At 47.0% G+C, this 22,275-nt stretch overlaps 1 protein-coding gene across 3 annotated transcripts; it reads left to right on the top strand.

Annotated features, from left to right (window-relative positions):
• The first annotated feature begins 449 nt into the window (after nucleotides 1-449).
• Nucleotides 450-22,275, top strand: CHAF1A (chromatin assembly factor 1 subunit A). Of its 3 annotated transcripts, none has more exons than XM_072978136.2 (15): nucleotides 450-653; nucleotides 2,040-2,090; nucleotides 3,489-4,252; nucleotides 6,722-6,778; nucleotides 9,194-9,405; nucleotides 11,115-11,175; nucleotides 11,873-11,941; nucleotides 12,908-13,131; nucleotides 14,611-14,779; nucleotides 15,716-15,793; nucleotides 16,776-16,868; nucleotides 17,060-17,321; nucleotides 19,654-20,153; nucleotides 20,825-20,918; nucleotides 21,902-22,275. In XM_072978136.2, the coding sequence occupies exons 2-15, from the start codon at nucleotides 2,042-2,044 to the stop codon at nucleotides 21,991-21,993; spliced, it is 2,724 nt and encodes a 907-aa protein (XP_072834237.2). In that variant the 5' UTR covers nucleotides 450-653; nucleotides 2,040-2,041; the 3' UTR covers nucleotides 21,994-22,275. The 3 variants fall into 3 exon arrangements, with proteins under 3 accessions (XP_072834237.2, XP_072834238.2, XP_072834239.2); XM_072978137.2 differs by having other exon boundaries at nucleotides 2,037-2,090; XM_072978138.2 differs by having other exon boundaries at nucleotides 452-653; nucleotides 9,197-9,405.

Here is a 22,275-nt window from a genome sequence, read left to right as displayed (position 1 = left end):
TCATATCATTGATCAGTCTACCGCTATAAGTCTATGGCGCCTTGTTCTGCCCCCAATTACCAGTACAGACAGCTGGACTAACCAATAAAAACGGCACCACCCCTACTCATTTTTAGCCAATGAGAAGGCAGAAACGGCCCTAGGTGGGGAGAACATAGAGATAGTAATACTACAAAAAATTATTTCCCAGGCGGGAATCCCTGCCTTGTGGATGAGCTTTACCCCCCAAAAATAAGAAGAGGAGCCAGTTGGAGAAATATATCCATTTTATTTTGACGTCTTAACCATGCCTTTTCTGAAGAATAAGAGCCGCCCTTCAGGAATTCTTTCCTTAAGCCGCCCAATTCTCGCGAGAAGAGCGGGCGAGGGCGGGAGCTGGTTTCTTTTTTTGGTAGTTGTTGTTTTTGCCCCGCCCCAACTTCAGGCCCCGCCCACGGAGGGTTGTCACGTGGGCGCGGCCTCCCGCCCAATCAGGGCGCCCGGGCGCGAAGGTGGCCCGAGATCCCGCCAAATACAAGGGCAGGAAAGGAAGGAAAGGAGGGACGGAAAGCGAGAAGGGCCAAGGCCGAAGGCGAAGCGCGGGCCGGTGGCGAGGATGCCGAGCGGGGTGGTCGCTGTTGCGCGCGCTGCTCCCGCCGAAGGAGATTTCTGAGGTAAAAAAAATATATAAATAAAAATAAACGCAGGGCGGAGGGTCGATTTCCCACTGCCTCAGGTCGGTCGGCGAGGAAAGGCGAAGGCCTTTTTGGCTCCTTCTCTTCCTTTTCCCGCCTTTGCTTGGTTTTTTTTCCTTTTTCCGGAGGGGGTGTGTGTGGCGGTGATTTCTCGGCAGGTGAGGGAGAAGGGGGAGGGGAGGGGTCTTAATTAACGGTTAATTGGGAGGCCGAAGGGGAACGGAAAGCGCCCCCCTCCTATTCCTGCGGTGACTCTTGAGACGGAAGGGGGGGAAGATCCAAACGAAGAGCAGCAGCAGTCATCATCATCATCATCATCGTAGTGGTAGTAGTACCAGTGACAGAGATAATGGCCGCCTTGGGTTCTTTTTAAGGAGAAAGGCAGGATGATGATGATACAACAACAGTTATAATAACTGCCTTGGGTTCTTTTTAAGGAGAAAGGCAGGAAGATGATGATGGTGATACAACAACAACAGTAATAATAACTGCCTTGGGTTCTTTTTAAGGAGAAAGGCAGGATAATAATAACAGTCGTAATAATTAGTCATAAGAATGACAGCCCTAGTAGGGATGATGACGGTGAGAGTCCATGGCAGGCGAAGCCAAAAAGAACAATGAGAAACCAGAAGAGAGAGAGAGAGAGAAAAAGACACAGCCGGGAGAGGGGGAACAGAGAAGAATACTCAGGAGTACTATTACTATACGGGGAGGGGGAGGGGGAGGGAGGCCGAGGTAGAGAAGGGTACTCCGGCCATCACTAGTACTGATAGCGAGAGCAAAGAGAGGAGGAGCAGCAGCAGTAATAAATGCTAGCATTACTACATTACTACAGTACTGTTCCTGGGAGGTGGAAGCACCCGAGGGCATGCCCTGCTCCTCTTAGGTGAGGCTAAAAGAAAAGGAGGGTTTTATGGCAGCGGTGGTTACTCCTACCGGTTGTTACAGTACTTGGTGGGACCCCCCCCCCCCAAAAAAAGAGGACTTGTTCCTGTTGGGGAGGATCTAAAGCAGAAAAGGGGTGTTATTGTGACTGTTGTTGTGGTTGCTGCTGTTGCTGTTTTTACTGTTATTAGTGGTATGAATTCCCCCTGGGGTGCGATCCTGAGGCACACAGGGGTGGCAGTCAGGCGGGGGGGGCTGAGGTATGGGAGAGCAGCATTAGGGACCCTTCCTGTCATCTGGGGCAGGCAGGAGTAGTAGCATGACTGTTACGACTTAGGGGGCTGAGGGAAGGGAAGTCAGGGGGCGAAGATTTTATTATTGTAAACCACCCAGAATTCTGCATTGTACGAACGGGGTAGTATATACATCTAAGAAATAAAAAAAATACATAAATAAATTGCTTGCATCTTCTGTCAGCAGCTATGGAGTGTCGAGACAAGTCAGCCGTTCCAGCTAGGAAACTAATACAAGGTAACTTGTTTTGCACTTCAAAAAGAAAAAAAGTTCCTCCCCCCCCAAAAAAACCCAACTTCCATTTCCCAAAGGCTATGAGCTTGCTGAATTTTTGCAGGGGTTCAGGCTGTCCTTCACATTCCAGACAAATCAGAAGATATGCTAGGATGGGAAACAGGCTATTTTTTTTCCTACTGGCTTTGTAAATTTTTATAGGAATGGTTCAGTCAAACCCCATAGTTGGAACATCTGAAGACTTTGAAAGGACCTGTGGGCCTCCAGTGAAATTTGGAGACTGAAGGACCGATGAGACCAACTTTACAAGTGTCATTTTATATGGCATGACACAGTTACAGTGAGTCCTCTTAGGGCGTGACTAACGACGGATGCACAAATACTCTTTCAGTTACATGGGTGGCCTCAGTTTCTAGCAAAAGATAAGAGAGTGTTGTTTTATGTTGCCTGTGTTGTCGTTATACACCTTCACATGAGGACCCTCGGGTGGTTTCTCCGTGGCAGACATGACCTCAGCACAGCCTCATGAGGTAAAGTAAGTAGCTTAAGCTTACCTCGTGATTCCTCTGTCTGGATTTCTGGGCTCTCTTCCAAGGTCTTGGTGGCTCCTTCATGCTGTCACAGGTATGGGTAGCCCTAAGGTGGCTTTTTTACAGATTCGTTTTATTTAGCAAACATGGATGTATCTTTTTATGGGGCTAGTTACATAACATGCAGCTTTTTTCTGTATTACAGTGGTGCCCCGCATAGCGAGGTTAATCCGTTCCAGATTAACCATCGCTATTCGGAAACATCGCTAAACAGAATAGAAAAACCCATTGGAATGCATTAGAACGCATTAAACTTCGTTTAATGCATTCCAATGGGCCCCAAACTCACCGTTCAGCGATGTTCCTCCATAGCGCAGGCATTTTCGCGCCCTCAGTAAGCGAGGGCAGGGCGCGAAAACACTGCATGCGGCCATTTTGGGTCTTCCGGTGGCCATTTTGGAACCGCCGAACAGCTGTTCCCCCGACATCGCAATGCGAAGATCGGTAAGCAAAATGCTTACCGATCGCCGCAAAGCGATTTTTGCCCATTGGAACCATCGGTATGCGATTGCATTAGCGAGCCCAAAAAACGGATCGCTATGCAAATTTGTCGTTAAACGTTGCGCTCGTTATGCGAGGCACCACTGTATTTGGTTAAATGTTTTAATTGTATTGTGGTTTGTTCATTGCTGCATAGCCATAGTGGGATGGTCTATAAGTCAATTAAATGAATACATACATTTCTTCTCACAAGTATTTAATTGAGAGTATACATGGGCTATGTAGGTAGCAACGCTTTTTATTGAATATTTCAATATGGTTCAAAATGGTGAGCTACCAACCTCCACCTTCTTAATTTTCACTGTTTCAGCTCGCCTTCCTTTCAAGCGCTTAAATCCTGTACCAAAGGAAAAGCCGGATGTGACTCCAGACATCAAGAAAGCCAGGAATGCTGGAAATTTCCCCGACCAAAACACCCCTTGCTCTGGTTTGTCGTATCCATTACTGGACAATGTGGAGAACAACAGTCAGGTGGAGACTGAAATGCCATTTGCTTCCAAACTTGTGAATGGCAAGGGCCCGTTAGATAGCTTTGTGCAGAAACGCACAAGGAGTAACACAAACCAGCCCTTGCTTGTAATAGACTTGACAGAGGATACCTGTCACAGACTGAGCAATAAAGTCGAGCAGGGCAAACCAGATCACGTACCGATACATGTGGAGAACGAGCCCGGAGAAACGGAAAACCAGGCTGATTTGCAGAAGCCCGTGTGTAACGCTCAAACAGAAATTGACCCTATTGCCACCGATGAGGATGAGTTGTCGCCGGCCCCCCCAGTCGAGACAGAGGCTGCAGGCACAAAGAACGGCAAACTCAAGAACATCATATTTGAAAAAAAGATGCCCGTCATTGTCCTGGAGGATATAATGACGTCCCGGTCTCCCCAGACCCCGCTTTCGGAGAGAAGCGTGGCCTCGGGAAACGAGACCACCGCGTCTTGTCCTGCAGAGGACATGGCATGCACGAATTCGTCGCTCAGCTCTCTGTCTCTCACCAGCTCCCCGGAGCCGCTGACCGCACACGAGTGTAAGGAGGACGCCAGTCCCTTAGCGGCCTCGACCCCTGCTCGAAAGGTCAGTGTGGGTTGCAGGGGGTGGGGAACCCCCCCAGGAGACCGAAGCTGCTCCTCTGTAGAGGTGCCTTTGCTGCTCCCTTGCTCATCCCTGGGAGACGCTGGCCCTCCCTTTTGCAAGTTGGCTTCCCACTGCTTCCTGCCTCAGTTTCTGCTTCAGAGCCTATTTCGAGTCTTTTTTGGAAAAATGCAGAAAAAAAAGAAAAGCAAACAGAGGCCGGTGGTACCTTAGAGACTTAAGAAGTCTCCTTTGCTCTAGCTTTTCATGGAGGGGGGGCGGCTTCATGTAATGCCCCGATGAAGTCCCAAGCCATGGTCTGTGAGCTAGCAGATTCTCATGCTACTCTCTCGACTAGCCTTGAACATGGATCTTCCCAGCCTATAAAACGCTTTACTAGCCATGTGAATTGTGTGTAAAGATTTGTATATTTTGATATGCGGGGAAATGAGGGGAGTGATTGTTGAAGGGGGAGGGCCTGAACTGAAATAGAAGCAGCGCTTTGAATCGGAGCGTCGCTAGTCGTAAGAATATAAAATTGCTTTTTGTGTAACAAGACCATCTGGTACAGGAGGGCCGGGGGGGGATCAGTTCCAAGTCCCGTTCTCTTCTCTCCCCCCCCCCCCCCCCCGATACTGGAAACCGCAGATGTAGGAAAAGCTCTCTATTTGTAAATATACCCTCATTGTTTAAGTTTAGTATTTTCTGGCAGTGGATATAAGAATTCTCGCCGATAAAGGGGTACTACCATATACCTATAAAGTGTAAAATGCTTCACTTAAATGGTCACAAATTTACTCATTGAAGCTGTAGCCTGCCACTTTTTTTTGTACACTTGTCCTAGTTTTCTCAGCAGCCTAAAATGGAGATATCAGTACCCTCATGTATAAAAAAAGAATGCTTGCATTGAATTCATTTACTAATTTAAAATACTTTTACCCCTTCTTTCTCCTTAAAAAGGACCCAAGACGGTTCACATCATTAAAAGGCAATATGCACTTGCAGGAAGAGGAACTCTTATTTTAGAGCTGGAGAAGTGGAGAAAATAAACGGCCCCAGCATGTAACTAACTGGCTAGATAGCTGAGTGAGTTGGGTCCCCGGCTGTGGAACTAGAGGTTGGGAGTTCAATTCCTCCACGGGGTTTCCCGCAAGTAGAGTCAGCCTATGGTGGCCTTGGGCCAGCTGCAGAGTCCCAGAAGAAGGGAAGGGGAAACCATAGGCATCCTTCAGTCTCGAGAGACTAGGGTAACATGCTCTGAATCGAGGAGTGTCCTCTCGAGAGCATGAAGCCCGGGTAAGGTAATATGGAGGCTAGGCTGTTACCCAAGCAGCAGATCCCCCCTCTCCACATTGCTGAAATGATCCAATGGAAAGGCAAGAGCCAATACAACTGGTTCCAGCAATGTCGCAGGAGTTGGCAGAGTGACACATGCTGCCTTGGGGACTCCAGCTCCGGATTTTGCCTCAAGGTCCCCTTCCCCTCGAAGGGGAAACCACTTCTGAGCATTTTCTACCTAGAAAACCCAGGAAAGGGTTTCCATAAGTCAGAATCAATTTAATGGCGCGTCATGATGATGATAACATAACTAGGAAGTCATACAGATGGGCTTTATTCTTACAATGTATTTTTCTTAATCACTGCGTGTCTATGTATCTCTCCCTTATAAACTGTAATATGAAACTTGGATGCTACATGTTTGCAACTCAGCCTTTGTTTTTAATTGGTTACAATCTGTTTACAGTCTGCAGTATCCTCTCAGGGCATTCAGTGACATAAGTTGCCTCGCCTGCCTAAGAGACCAAGCTGCAGGCAAGCCTGGGAAGTTAATTTCCTCAGAGGGCCTCTAGGCAAAACCACGGGATATTTCCCTCTCTGGGGCATTTATGTCTTGTCTTTCCAAGGGTTTCCTCTTCTGTTTATATCCTCACAGCTGTGATGTAACGTCAGCCTTAGGAGTGTACAAATTTGATAGTTAAAGGGAGATTCGAACCCAGTGTAATCGTTACACCACTCTGGTGTGCAGTGAATGTCATAATAACTGAATGACCAAAATCAGCCATCCCTCCTCTTGTTTAGTTTTTTTTAAATCCTGCTTCAGCTTGGCTTGGCAAGAGTATGATTCATGGCTATCTTTTTTGTAAGAGTCCATTTATGTGAGACAAATGGCTGCTGCCACTCCTGGGTGTCCACCTTTTGAGCTTGGGAAAATTAATGAGTTCCTCCACTCCTTTTCTACACCCGTTGGTTCTCTGAGTTGGTGCATCCTCAAAGACGCGTGTATATCTTCTGCTTGATGCCTGAGATGGAGGAGTCGGCTGGGGTGGGTGAGAAACCATCCTTCATGCAGCACTGTGCCCAGATTATGTAGCAGCCCTTCAGCAACGAATCCTCGGTGGCCCGGGGGGGTGGGGCTCTCTTGCTTTCATTTGGCTGCTGTTCTAGATGCTTCTCTTGTCTTCTTCAATGCAGACCGCTCAGAAAATCCAGCGGAGTTCTGAAGAGAAGGAGAAGCTGAAATTGCAGAGGGTAAGAGAGCTTTTCACACACTCGGCAGCTGCTGTGAAGTGCTTTGACATCAGTGGCTCAGAGTTGTTTTTACCAACTTTGGTGCTTTGTGTACCTGAACAAGTGTGGTTTTGGTCTTGCTAACCTCCGGACTGGACTGCTGCAATATGCTGTACCATAGGGCTTCCCTTAAGACTGGACGGGAAGGGGGAGCTGGTGCAGGATCTAGTTACTGGGGGACCACCTTGAGACTCAATGTTAACTCATCTGTTTTCAATGCATCCAGTACTAAACTCCATTCCCAGCATCCTTGCCCGTGGGTTGTTATGTGACGTCAAGTCACCAGGGCTGGGCAGTGTTTAAAACGCTGAGTGACGGGCAGATCATTCTGAATAGTGCGGAGCAAGGATATGGCTCAAAAGGAGGGTGGAATTGTAGTCCAAGTTGCAGAAAATATAATATTTAATTCTGTGTAAAATGCCCAATGTGTTTCAGCCGATCAACGTACTTTAAGCATGTGTCTATTCAATTCTAATTTGCCGTTTCCATTTGTCATCAGCTCCGTTAAATCACTTGTGTTGGGCATTTTACACTGAAATAAAGAATGTGGTGTTCGTTGTCAAAATTCTGGCACAAATGCTCTACGGGACAGAACTATGGGGAGAGGCAGCCAAGCTCAGACTAGAAATCCTGCAGAACAAATTCATGAGGCTGATACTGGGGCTCCCCCCAGGAACTCCTTTGGCTCACCTCAGAACTGAGTTAGGCCTACCCTCAATTGCCGCTAGAATCAATCTGGCTTATCTTAGATATTGGCATAGTAGACTGAACAGTTTGGAGGACTCCTCCCTGACAAAGTGCTGCTGGTTAAAACAACTAAAGTTTGGTGCATGGGCACAACAATGTCACCAAAAGTTAAAGGTCCACAACCTTCTGATGGAAAAGTTCCCTAGTTTAAGCTCTCACGACCTTAGGGACTAGATCTTTGACCTTGATGCTAGTCAGGATAGGGCGGCTATTGTTGGGTCCTGTTTTCCTACCTGGTATCCCCAACTTCAGGTGAATCATGCAAAACCAAAATATTTTGAGTCATTGACTTTTCCCCAGATTCGCAGAGCTTTTACAGAACTTAGATTTGGATAGATGGCCTCAGCATACCTCGAAGGGAGATATAAAGGAAGGCCAGTTGAGGAATGAAAATGTGACTTTGGCTGCAACCACGTTGAGGACCTAACTCATTATCTACTGTTCTGTCCTCTCTACAAAAATCCTAGAGAAAGATTTCTGTCACCCATCATTCAGATGTATTTTAACTATACCACCACTGAAACAGTAGTAGGATTGCTTGCTGATACACAGTTGCACATTACATATGTTGCAGCACAATTTGCACTAGCAGCTAAGAAGCTGAGGCTTCGATTTGTCAGAGATCATAATGCCACATATATGCTGAATACAGTGGATTGACGTCTTACATTATGACAATATTCTTATACTGCGTTTTTTTGGCTTTATTGGTTTTAATTGTTTTAAGGTAGTTACCTGTTTTAATTAGCTTTTATATGCCACAGTAGTCATTACATTGTAAAGGTTTATATGTATGTATGTAGAAATAAAGAATGTTATATTTTCTACCCCCTCGGAGTACAGTCCCTCCCCCCCCCTTTGACCTAGATTTCAGTGGATGTTCCATTTGTTGTTTTTCTGGACCTTTTCTGAATCTCACCTTAAGGTGGTCAGAAGAGGCCTTCAGGTCAGCCCAGGTACGCTTGAAGGGGACACGAGAGAGGGTAGCTCCCAGATTGTGGAATGCTTTCCCTCAGGAGGTTAGGTTAGCCCCCCTCTCTTTTGAAATCAATGGTGTTTTTTTAAAAAAAATCTATTTGAGATTTTAAAATGACTTTTTTGATTTAAACCAAGAAATCTGATTTTTTTAAATAAAAAAATTAAATCTGATTTGAATCAGATCCATCCTATTTTGCTGACAGCTGAAGGCCCACTTTTTCAGACAGGGGTCTTGCATCCTGGTCATTAATGGGGTCTTGCATGATGGTTTTTAGGTCATTCTGTTTGTTTTTTAAATCATTTTCAGTTGCTATTATAACTACTGGAAAGCTCACTGGCATAGGTCTCTGGCTGCAGAGCCATAGTTTGGGAGTTCAGTTCCCCCTCAGTGGACTTGATGATCCACTGCTCTGTTGTTCTGAGACTGTAATTAATTTCTTTTTAATGCTAATTTATTGTGTTTTTAATTCTGCTTATTTTAACTCTGGGAGAAAGGCAGCCCACCAACAATACTAACTGAATGAGAGAATGTTTTGTGCCACCTGAGGGCGATTTATGGCCCTTCAGATGTTGCTGGGCTGGAGGGATAAGCTATTTTTTTAAAATACGGTTTAATAGACGAAGGCGGTAATCTATGTTAATGTTCCAAAGCAGCAAGCCGAGCGAGAGGAGAAAGAAAGGCTGAAAGAGGAGGCAAAGGCGGCCAAAGAGCGAGCCCGGGAGGAGGCAAAGAGGAAAAAGGAAGAGGAGAAGGAATTGAAGGAGAAAGAGAGGAGAGAGAAGAAAGAGAAAGAGGAAAAGGAAAAAGCCGAGAAGCTACGAGCAAAGGAGGAGAAGCGGAAGGAGAGGCAAGAGGCTCTGGAGTAAGTCCTTGCACAGATCCTCTTCTGATTTTGCGCCTTTGAGAGTTCTCGTCGTTGCTCCCAGCGGGGGCTGGAGGTGTTCCCGCATCTTGCTTCCTTTGTTTTTAAGTGTATCTGGCTACACCGGCCCCTTCCGTGTGGGGGTGAGCCCAGCTTGTTTGATTTGCCCACCTGTTTCTCAAACGGCAGCCTCGAACGGGCCATCTCGAGGCCCCCTGCGCTGCTTCCCCCCCCTTAGGGTTCTTGGTCTTGAATCTGGCGTCAGGGCAGGGGGGGCCCTCTGAGGCCATTGAGTTTGGCCCCCAGCTCAAGGCAGGAAGCCAAATCCAAGCAGATCGAACCGAGGGTAGTTCAGTTTTTTCTTGAAGGCCTCCGGCGTTGGAGTTCTCCCCACCTCCTGTCGTACTACTCTAACAGTTAAGAAGTTTTTTCCTGATAATCAGCCGAAATCTGCATTCTTTTAGCTTGAGTTCATGACGACATGTCCTGCACGCTTGGATGATCATGAAGTGATCCAGTCCCTCCTCTAGGACGACCTTTCAAGTCTTCGAAAAGGGCTCTCTTCTCTCCCCTCCGTCTTCTTTTCTCAAGCCTGAACAGGCCCAGTTCTTCCTGTCTTTCCTCTGAGGGTTTGGTTTCTATCCTGGGATCATCCTTGTTGCCCATAGAGAGCTCTCAAGAGAGGGCTGTATTCTATAAAATAGGACACTCCTACTTCCTGCATGATTCCCGTGCTAAGCAGGTTGTTCATAGAATCATAGAAAAGTTAAATTGGAAGGGGACCTACAAGGCCATCAACTCCATCCCCCTGCTTAATGCAGGAATACAATCAAAGCATATCTGCCAGGTGATTATCTAAGTTTTTCTTGAATGCCTCCAGTGTTGTAGCACTCACCAACTCCTTAGGTAACTGGTTTCACTGTCGTACTGGTCTAACACTTAGGAGGTTTTCCCTGATGCACTCTGGGATGACTGAGAACAGATCCTGCCCTTCCTCTGTATGACATCCTTTCAAATATTTGAAAAGTGCTGTCCTATCACCTCTCAGCCTTCTTTTCTCCAGGCTAAACAGGCCCAATTCTTTCAGCTTTTCCTCATAGGGCTTGGCGTGTGGTGACGTGCTGAATAGAGGGGGACCAGCACCTCACGGAATTTGGAAACTATACTATTAATGCAGCCTAAAATAGCATTGGCCTTTTTTGTAGCCACATCACACAGTTGGCTCATATTTAGCTTGCGATCTACGACAATTCCAAGATCCTTCTTGCTCATCGTTTTGTTGAGCTGGGTCTCCCCCATCTTGGAACTGTACAATTGGTTTCTTTTTCCGAGGTGCAGGACTTTGCACTGATCCCTGCTGAGTTTCATTCTGTTACTTTTGACCCAGTGCTCCATCCTATCAAGGTCATTTTGAATTTTGTTTCTGGCTTCCACGGTATTAGCTATTCCAAATGATTCTGTGAAATCTGCAAATTTGACAAGCCATTCCCTGCCCTCCCTCATCCAAGTCATTAATAAAAAATATTGAAGAGCAGCACCGGGCCCTTTGACTGAGCCTTTGGGGTACCATGTTGGACAAGAGCTTTCACTTTTCAAAGCCAGAATATGGGACCGGTGGGGGCTGCATGCATTTGTTGTGCTTGAGCGCTGCAGCATCGCTGCCTGTAGATTTTTCTCTCCTCCTGAAAGTAGACTTCTTTATTTTAAAGGGCAAAGTTAGAAGAGAAGAGAAAGAAAGAAGAGGAGAAGCGGTTGAAAGAGGAAGAAAAGGTAATTTTTTTCCCTCCTACTCCCTTCTTTCTGTGATCCTGTTTACTCTTTTTAAGTTGCCACGCTGGGACTGCAGGACCCATGAGAAGTGTGTGGGAGGGCTCAGGTTTTTTCAGCGGCTGCTGCTCCCCACTAAGCCCCTTAAAGAACATCCCAATAAGAGAAAGGCCAGCCTGACCTGCTTCAGTGTTCAGAGATGGATCAGCTTCTCTCATTCTTGCTCTCCTGTGCCATCTCTTTTCGCTTTCCCTTTGTATTAGTATCTGTCAAGTAACAGAATCCTAGAATCATGAAGGGGGGAGCTCTTCAGGCCATCCAGTCCAATCACCTGCTCAAGGCAGGAATCCAAATCAAAGCAGATCTGAGAAGACAGTTGTCCGGTTTCCCCTTGAAGGCCTCCAGCATTGGAGCGCTCGCTACTTCCCGAGGTCATGGGTTTCGTTATCGTATTGCTCCAACTGTTAAGAAGTTTTCCCCCCTGATATTCAGCTGAAATCTGGCTTTGTGATCCCTGAAACAGGGGCCCAGCTAGATTTCTGCTTTCAGTCCAGCACTCAGAATGGCTAGTAGCTTTCTTTAGATCTAATAAGAAGTTGGTGATTGTGAAGGAAGCACTATATTACCCAAAAAAAAAAAGTTCTTAACTAACAAAATAATGACATTTAATTTTGCTCATGTTTCCACCTTCTGATTCTAGCGCATCAAAGCAGAAAAGGCAGAAATCACCAGATTCTTCCAGAAACCAAAGACGCAGCCTGCTCCCAAGGTAACTCTTGTTTATTTCTTCATTGCCAGTTATGTGATTGTTGTATCAGTACACTATTCATTGTGTTTCTATCCTGCCTGCCTTCCAAGGCAAGGGTCTTAAAAAAAAAACCCTCAGGAAATCCTACTGAAATATTTCAGGTTTGGCTGTGTCATCCCAGACTCTGTTACCTATCACCAAAAACCAGACTCCAAAATAGGGTTAGGTTAGGACTCTAGTGGACCTCCATAAAGAAAAATGTGGAGTAGATAACTGGGGAATCCCTTCAGGATCGGTCTTGGCATGGTTTTAATGACAACGCAGTTAAATCGCCTGGAGATCATTCCTTTGGGTTTGTTCTCCTTCACCCTGGGCTGCCTTTGAGCTTTATTGGACTATAACTCTCAGAATTCCTGGCTTGGCTAGCTGGTCCTCCTGGCTGGGATTTATGGAAAAATGCTTTTTGGAGGTTTCAAAGCCAAAAGTTCACTTTGTGTTCTGCCCAGAAGAGAAAGCTCCAAATGATTTGGGACTTCAGTACATGGCAGAATGTCTTCTCCCTACTGCCTGTCCGACTCGTACATCTGGACGATTGGGGGGGGGGTAGCTCCCTTGGCTCGGGGACGAGCTACCACCCGAAATCCACATGGCCCCCTCCTTGGTGACTTAAGAAATCTCTCGAAACCCTTTTTATTTTGGCAAGTTTTTCAAAACACACCATCTGAAGGAGCCACTGAGAGCATCCACCTAGCATATTTAAGCGCTGCCTGTTTTAAAATGTTGAATCAACTTAGTTTAATTTTGACTGCCCCTTTTGATGGCGTTTGTGTTATTTTATGTGACTTTGCTGTGAGCTGCCCAGAGTGACCTGTCAAGTCAGGGGGACAGTCTAGAAACGGGACAGACGGATGGATGCGAGTGTTTGGATGTGAAGCTGAAAAATAAGCCTAAAAAACGCGCCGTGATTCCTCTCCTTCTCCATTTCAGATTCTTGCTGGGTGGTGCGGGAAGTTTGCTCCCTTCGAAATCAAGGAGAACATGGTCCTGGCTCCCTCCTGCCGTGTGGATATCGATCAGGAGGCCTTGGAGCAATTAGACAGCCTGCTGCAAGCGCAGAGCTGCTCCAGTTCCTTCCTGGAGGAGCTCAAGAGCCGGGGGCCATGTAAATCGGGACCCACGCTCGTCCCCAGCCACGGAGCCGGCGTCAACAGGTGAGCTCGCTCTTTGGGAGAAGTTAGAGGCCTTTGATAGCAACCTCACAGGAATCTGCCTGCCTGCCCAGCTATGGACGGATGTTTTTGGTTTGTTTGATGTTCCTCTTTATTTTGCAGTTTTCATTCTGTCGTCACAGTTCAGTTTACGTTCTTGCAACATTCCCTCCCAATTTTCAGCCCCCCTGCGCAGGGTTCCGTCATGACTTGAACCAAAGGGGCTGAAAACTATTATTGTGGGTGTATGGAGGAGGAGGAGGAGCCCTGTGTGTGGTGGAGGGTGCATGCGCACACCTCTTATATTTTTGCTTTGTTTTTGTCTGATTTTTCACGGCCTCAGAATAGTGCTTTTTGCGCTAACCGGGTGGTGTAAAAGTCTTAAGGAACGAATGAATGGTTGGATTAAAAAGGGAAGAGATGAAACCGCCTTTGGGTCCTTTTGAGGAGAAAGGCAGGGTCAAAATGTTTTGAATAAATAAACGATTCTTCACAAACTAGGTAGCCACAGGAGCGAGACCAAAATTACACTTTAGCTTGCAAGACCAAGCTTACAAATGTCGGCCTTATCCTAACTCTACCTGCAAATACAGAGGAACAAAAATATTTCCATTGCAGGTCGTTTCATTAATAAACAGGAACCCTCGAAGAACCCCTTCCACCTTTTTCATTCGGCATATTATCTTGTGTCCTAAATCCAGTGGGATGCTAGTCCTTGTGAAAATCATCACCTTATGGGGGGTTGTGTGACATTTTCTGCGATGCAAAGCCCTTTGTCTGATTCCCCCTCTTCCTATCAGGAAATACTGCAAACTTCATCCCTCTCCATTTCAGCAGCTGGAAACGACTACACGCCAGCCATTCCGTTCCTTATTTTCTGAAAAAAATCTAGTGTTCATGTTCAGGCCCGTTTGAAGTGTTTTCCCCAGAACTCTGGTGGGTTGCGCTGCAGGTGGCTGGTGAAAATTGCACTCTGCCCATGCCCAGGAGCACTCCTCTGGACTCAGTGCTGTGCCCAGCGGTCTCTGGTTCCCTAAACAGGTTCCAGGGTGTTCTCGCTCTCAGTTGGGAGCTGCCTGTTTGTCCTGCGTTCATCTCTTCTCGAAACCCTCCTCTCATGGGCACCCCTGTGTTTTGTGGGCTTAAAAGAATAGAAAAGTGGTCGTTGGTTTTCCTTTGGCCTCCTCTCCTCTTTCGGGGGGGGGGCAGCTGCCTCCTCAGCTCCAAAGGATACAGCCCCCATTTTGCTTTTACTGCCCCATCGCTCTGGTTTCATTTTCATTGAGAGGCCTTAACTGGGGACACAGTCTAGAGCTGCCATCTTTGATGCATTATCCAGGAACCTTTTTAAAATTTAAATCAGGAGGAGAAAGGTTCCGCCCCCTGAAGCTTCCAGGGAGGTCCTCGGCGTCTTTCTCTGGCTTTCTTGGGACCCCTGTGGGCAGCCTCAATGACCGACGGGGGGGTCTTTTTGTTCCCCAGCGATGTCGTCATTGTGAGCAGCAGCCAGGCGGGAGACGTGCCGGAGAGGAGGAAGTTTGGCAGAATGAAACTCCTACAGTTTTGCGAGAATCACCGGCCCGCCTACTGGGGCACGTGGAATAAGAAAACCTTGGCGATCAAACCGAGAAACCCTTGGTCGAAAGATGAGGTACGCCAAAAGCTGACCCCCACCCCAGGGCCTCCATTCCAGGGTACAGATGTGAGTTAGTGAATCCTTGAAAACAAGTTGTTAAAATGGCGGGGAGGGGGTGGTCTTCCTGCCTTGGTACAAAGAAGCTCCCTGTTTACTCAGTTCTTGTGAATGAGTACTTTAGAACTGCTGGAGAGCTCAGGGGTTTCGGCCTCTGGCTGCAGAGCCAGAGGCTGGGAGTTCGATTCCCCCACGGAGCCTCCTTAGGCTCATAGAATCATGAGGCCATCCAGTCCAACCCCCCCCCCCCCCTTGCTCAAGGCAGGGATCCAATTCAGAGCAGATCCAACAGAGGGTAGTCCAGTTTTCTCTTGAAGGACTCCAGCGCTGGAGCGCTCACTCCCTCCCCTTGAGGTCATGGATTCCCGTTGTCGTACTACTCTAACAGGAAGTTTTTTTCCTGATATTCAGGCAAAATCACTTGAGTCCATTCTGACATATCCTGCACTCTGGGGGGATTGAGAACAGGTCTCGCCCCTCCTCTGCAGGACAGCCTCTTCCAAGTCTTTGAAAAGCGCTCTCCTGTCTCCCCTCCGTCTTTTTTTCTCAAGGCTAAACAGGCCCAGTTCTTTCCATCTTTCCTCCTTATATAGGGCTTGGCTTCCAGCCCTTGGCTGGACTGGATGGCCCTCAGCTCTGCCCTTCTGAGGTTGTTATTGTTACTTACAAGTGTGGGGAATGAGGTGCTAATTTCTCTTTATAGGGAGGTTTTTCATTCAGTGGTAAAGCACACTCTTGGCTTACAGGAGATCCCAGGTTTTCTCTCTTCGACGTTTTCCTTCAGCCTCTGCCCCTGAACTGCAGGCACCGGGTTGCTGCTGGTTCTTACTTGCTCTGTATAACTCTGTAATCCCTTCTTTGGCCCAAACGCTGCTTCCTCTTTCCTTTCCAAAGCTCCTGGACTACGAAGTGGAGAGTGATGAAGAGTGGGAAGAGGAAGAACCAGGAGAATCACTGTCCCACAGTGAAGGGGTAGGTCTGTGTCTCTCCGCTCTTCCCCCCGCCTGCCACCGAACAGGAGTTTGGGTTCTGACTGACTGTCTTCAGGATGGAGGGGAGTCCCCAGACGCTCAGAGCTTTTCTAGATGAAAAACCACACCTTTGTATTGATTCCAGTGGACAAAATGCAAGAGAGGTTTCCCGATCTTTGGTTCCTATTTCTCACTTATTTTCCGGGTTGTCTGGTAGCAGGGAAGGCGTCTCAAAGTTCGGGGGGGGGGGGAGAGAAAAACCTTTGTTTTGGGATAAACTACGCCCCCCCTTGGTTCTTCCAGGAGGAGAACGAGCAGGGGTGTGAGAGTCAGTTTTCATCCCCGAGGGTCCTCCGAGGATCGTACCAGCTTCCTCCCTCCCCCTGAAATCCACTTTGGAACCCATTACGTTTGGTGGGAAGTTTTGAGAAAACAATTTAGGATTTAGAACGGCTGCTCCTGTAAGCTTCCAGGAGCATGAATGGAAATCCTCCCCTTCCAGTGCTTTTCACTGGTGTGTCGTGGGGCCGGGGGGAGACTCGGGATCCCTTACGCATTCTAAGGAGATTTAATTTTTAAATGCTGACTTTTTAATTCTGTAAGCTGCCTTTTGGGTTCTTTTGAAGGAGAGAGGTGGGATAAACATATTTTAAATAAATAAAATAGGGAGAAAAAAAATAGCAAGCTGTCCATAAGGTTGTGAGCCTCCACAGTAGGTCAGGTGTTCTGCACTGCGGTTCCCAGCATGCTGAAAATCTAGGAGAACCTGGGTTTTGTTTTTCTTCTCCACTTTCAACAAGCAGAGAGATGATGGAGAAAATAAATAAGAGCCGCCCCTTGCACGGCAAGGGCTGAACTTGCGTGCCACCCTCTTGGCAGGATGGGGGGGCATTCCAAAAAATCTGGCAACCCTTCTCTGGCATTTTGCAATGCTCTCTTCCCAAGGCTTAGGAAGTACCATTGTTCTTGTCTCCATTGGTCAGGATGATGATGAAGATGGGGGAGAAGAGGAGGACGATGACGATGGCTTCTTTGTCCCACATGGGTATCTCTCAGAAGATGAAGGTGTGACGGAGGTAAGCCGCAGCCACAATAAGGAGATTTTCCTCATCCTGGGAAACGGCCCCGTTGCCAGGTGGTCCAAGAATGGTCTGTATTGGGGAGATCATGTTAGCCCTGAGGTCCCAAACTGGCCGTTCTTCTCCACGGAGGAGTAACCTGAGCCATCAGTATCAATCATCTTTCTTGCCTCCCTCTCCCCTTCCAGGAGTGTGATCCCGAGAACCAGAAGGTGCGCCAGAAGCTGAAAGCCAAGGAATGGGATGAGCTGATCACCAAGGGCAAGAGGTTCCGCGTCCTGCAGCCAGTGAAAGTCGGCTGCGTTTGGGAAGGTGCGGAGGCCGGGGGGGACAGTCCTGGCCCAGACCTGAAACTGCTGCAACCGTTTGCGGTGGCCGTCCTGGAGTCGAGCGTCACTGATGAGGAGCAGATCGAGAAAAGCAGCAAAAAGAAAATGAAGAACCAGCAAAGTAAGCCTTTGGGGTGAGGGGAGGAAGACTCTCATTCTGAATATACAGTGGTGCCTCACTTAACAATGTTGATTTGTTCCGAAAAATCGCTGCTAAGCAATTTCATTGCTAAGCGAAACGCGGTTTCCCATTGAAATGCATTGAAAACCGGATAATCCGTTCCAATAGGAACGAATTGCCGTCCTTAAGCGAAAATCACCATAGGAAACATCGCTAAGTGAAATGCGGTTCCCCAATTGAAATGCATTGAAACCTATTCAATGCATCTCAATGGGGGAAAAATTCAACAACAAATTAAAAAAGAGTCAGAACAAAGTCAAATTTGGTTAACAAAGGGTTTATTAAGTGCACTTTATGATTTCAAACATTTTAAACAGTAAACTTTATAAATAACAGAAAAACATTTAAAAAACAGCAAACATGAGGCTGTTTAAACCATCGTTAAGCGATACAGGGGACCGAAAATTTAATCACTATGCAAAGCATGGTCCCAACCATCGCTAAGCGAAAATCGCCCGTAGGGACCATCGCTAAACGGAGTGCCCGTTAAGCGAGGCACCACTGTACCTATTTCTTATCTGATATTGGAGGCTGAAGCAGGGTCAGGCCTAGGTGAGCGCTCAGGTGGCAGAATCCAGAGCTGTGCCTAACCGTTTTGGCCCTTTGTGGCTGTGCGTGTGTGAGAGAAGGAGAGAGAGCAGCGCCGACTCCCAGACTCACTTTCGTTTCAAGAAAGGCATTCAAAATAGGGGAAAGGGGGATCCCCTTGCTTCTTTTCCTGATGCTCACCAGTAGGATCCACAGCTAGATTTCCGGTGCACTAGTTAACGAGAAGTAAAGGCCTCCAAATCGCCCTGCCTGAATTATCTTGGAGACCACGCTGTGGCTGACAGTCAGCTTCCCTCTACTGGGCAAGATGGAGGAAGGGTCTGATTCTGTACACTGGAATCTCCTTACATTCTTGTGAAAAAGGAAATGACCTTTAGTATTTTTTTCCACAGAGTGGGAGGCCACCATAAACAAAAACATGGTCTTTTTATCTTTATTGTTGTTGTTGTTATTATTATTATTATTTTGGTTACATTGGTATCCCTCTGTTTTAAAGGAGAAAAAAGTAACGATGGTCCAGTTGATTCCAACTTAGGGCGTTGGCTAACAAGAATAACATCCCCGAATGGGAATCAGTAACCCATGCAAGGCAAAAAATTTATTCCCTCTTTATTCCCTCTCCTCTCCCCCCCCCCCCAGCAAGCTGGGTACTCAATTTTACCGACCTCTGAAAGAGAGAAGATAAGATCCTGGCCTTTGAACCTGGATCGTGACCACAGGTTGGGCTGCGGCACAACCGTTGAACCCATCCACCACGAGGCTCCTTTAACGTAATCGCCCATCGTTTTAGTCCTTTAACCTTCAAATTTTCTAATATATCTTACACCAGTTGATCTACATGTTATTTTAACATTCAAGCATTCTGGTATTAATATCAAACTGCAGACATTAGGAGGGCCCTCAAAGGCCATCCAGCCCAACCCCCTGCTCAAGGGAGGAATTCAAGTCAAAGTGTATCTGACAGAGGGCTGTGTAATTCTAATAACGGCTGATTTACTTCTTTCATTCTACATTTTCTGACTTTATCCTCCTTGTTTTAATGCCCTGAGGACTTTCTGCCTGTTGAGTGTTCATTTTAAATGAATAAAACAGAGAGACAGAAGACGGTTGAGATGGGGAGGCCTTTTAAAATTTAAAGTTTTAAAGTAGTGTTTAACACACGTGTACGTATGTACATAATTACAGGCGTTTCCCCAAAAGTAAAACAGGGTCTTATATTAATTTTTGCTCCAAAAATGCAGTAGGGCTTATTTTCACGGAATGTTTTATTTTTTTCATGGACAACCATCTACATTGATTCAAAGACAGTCCTGTCCTCTTCCTCTGGCTGCTGCACAAGGGTGGAAGACGGGGTTTCACTTAACATGGGCTTATTTTTGGAGGGTAGCGCTTCTATGACGAGCATCCTGAAAAATTGTACTAGGGCTTATTTTCAAAGAAGCAGGGTATATATATATATATTTGGGAATATATATATATATTCCCAAAATGTAAAGCTGTACAAGATCAAAAATCATGGGAGAGAGCTGGCTTCTGGAATCACCAAAGGTTGAATCCGTTACTGTAGTTTTTAAACCTTGATTTGTTTCTACAAATTGCAGGTTTTAAATTTTCGAGTCTCTGCTAGTTGAGAAAGGTGGGGTAAGAATGAAATAAAGCTAAGCCATTCTTTCTGCAACTCTGTCCTTCCCCCCCCCCCATTTCCCCATTATTATTATTTTAGTCTTGGGCCAGCTCCTTCCTTTGCTTCATGGGAATGTGAACGGCAGCAAAGTCATCATTCAAGAGTTCCAGCAGTGTTGCCGCTTGGGATTGTTGTCGGACCACCATGGCGGTCCCTCGGCGGCAGAGGGCCGCGGGGGTGACGGACCGGTGGGCGACCCCACCTCCCAGCCACAGGCTCCTCTCTTGGAGGAGAACGGCGTCCCTTCCAAGGCCCGGCTGAAGCGGCTCATCTCCGAGAACTCTGTGTACGAGAAGAGGCCCGACCGCCGGATGTGCTGGTACGTCCACCCCGAGGTGCTGAAAAGCTACGGCCGAGAAAGCCTGCCCGTCCCCTGCCAGTGGAACTACGTCACGCCGGTTCCTTCCGCGGCAAAGGAAGACAGCGGCAATTCGCCCGGAGGGACGGCCGCGCAAACCGCTCCCGTGGTGGCCAAACGGAAGCCAACTGGGAGCATGTCGATCACCAAGTTCATGAAGCGAACGCCAGATGTCGGGCAGGTGAGATCCTTTTGTGGCTTCGTTCCCTTTCGGACCCAGACCATCCATCATCTTTCTCCCCAGTCTTTAAGAGATCCCTCATTCAGAAGGATCTGTACGTGCAGCCCCTGGAGTCCTGCATTTCATCAGCCGTTCGGTTTCTGGGACCATCCAGGGGTTGGTATAGTTTGGACTTACATCTTTGCAAGGCTGAGCGTTTGGCACTCAAGAGACACGTGCACAGGGTCTGTTTGTTCTGCTCTGAAGAGAACCTTTCCGGCTGCCACGCCGGTTTTGTTCACCCTGTTCCTTTTTCAGCAGGTCAGGTTTTGATTATACCTTAGTAACCCCATATCCGTGGGGTACGGGTTCCAAGTCCCCACGCAGATGCAGAAAAACACGGATTATAGCAAGCGCTGTTATAATAGTGAACGCCACACATAGCATGGTTTCTGGCTCCTTCTAGTGACCTGTTCTGGGAACTTCATAGTTAGAGTAATATATTTTGGGGACTTTTCTTTTAATATCTTCAGACTGTGGATAACTGAATCAGCAGGTACTGTGATCCTGTGAGTAAGGGGCTCCTTCTGTATTTGGAGGAGGAAGGGTAGAAAGGTTAGATAATATAAATCAACCAGGCTATGAAGCTGGTGATGTCTGAAGCCAGCGTTCTCCTTTTTCGTTGCCGGAAGGCTGAGACCACCGAAATGGATGGATTTCAGGCAGACACGGAGGAGGAGGACGAGGACGATGACTGCATCCTTATGGAGGTTGAACCGAGGCAAGGTGAGAGAATTTAAGTTAGTCCCAGTTTTGCTCCCAGGTTTCCTGAGCTCACCTCCTATTCTGCCAGGGTTATACATGTGAAGCTTGTGCTGTTCCCTCTGCCCCTCGAGACTGTGTAAGAACCTCTACATTTTATAATTTGAAATTATCTAGATTTGATAATGGAGGGTAGAAAATTCTCCATGGTACCTCCTTGACAGGGGTGGGACTTGATGATTGATGGGGAGCCTTCTAGCTCTGCCATTCTCAGATGATGATAACAGGACACCCCAGAAAAGATAATAAAAAAAGGGGGGGGATAAGCATAGCCCTGTTTTTGTTGTCAGATGGAAGGAGTGGGAAGATGGGACCACATTCCTTTGTGCACCTTTTATTACCCGTTTTGTTTCTTAGGGATTCGGTCTGACCTTTCTGTAGCCCGAAATCTTTGGATGGGGGGGGGGATAGTGGCAAAGTTACCGCACTAAGCACAGTCTCAGAAATCATTTCCTGGCAGAAATATTCTTGCTGTGAAATGTTATGTGCCATAGAGAGCACATAGAAAGCTGCCTTTATTGAACAAGATATTTAATCCATACAGCTCAGTGTGGCTGACTCTGGCTGGCAGCAGTGGCTTTCCCCAGCTGTATCTTGACAGTCCCTGGGATGAACCAATGGGTCTCCCATACAGAGCTCTGAATGGAGGCTGGACGGAGAGAGGGCAACGAATCTGCCTCACCTTTTGTGTCTGAACTGTCCGGGCACTCTTTTAGGGAGAAAGGCAGAATTCAGCCCCCTGAGGAATTTCTGCAAAGTTTGGACGAAAACCCGGAACGGGTTTTCCACTGCCCTGCATTTTAAAAAAACGGCATCAGCAGCATCCACAAGGCTGTTTCACTGTTAGAACCAGACTGAATTGGAAGTAGTGAGGGCAGATATTGTGGCTGAATGTAGATCAGACCTTTTAATTCAACCCCCCTCCCCCATAAAATGTGTTTTCACAGCTGCTGTGGATGCTGGGATGCGGACCCCCGAAGCTCAAGAGATGGAGCAAACTCCTCAGGATTCCAGTGACAAGTCTTCCAGCACTGTTTGATACAGAACCTCCTCATTTTTAACTCTCCTGTATGTATGTAGAAGTCTTTTTAGCACACTGTACAACTCCTGCGTATCATTTTTTTTTTGTATAAGATACTTGAACATGACTCTGTGTTCCTTGTAAAGAGAAGACAGCACTTTGTTCTGCTTCAGACTGGCTGAAGAAGCTCAAGCCCGTAATTTTTTTTAAAAAGAGGTTTAGGGGGACAGATGGGAGCAGGGGTTAGATGAAAAACCTGCAGCATATAATCTTTTCCAATAAAAGCATTATTGAAATTTT

This window comes from Pogona vitticeps, chromosome 7 (assembly GCF_051106095.1).
Source record: "Pogona vitticeps strain Pit_001003342236 chromosome 7, PviZW2.1, whole genome shotgun sequence".
NCBI lineage: Eukaryota > Metazoa > Chordata > Lepidosauria > Squamata > Agamidae > Pogona > Pogona vitticeps.
This window is presented reverse-complemented; position numbering and strand designations above follow the sequence as displayed.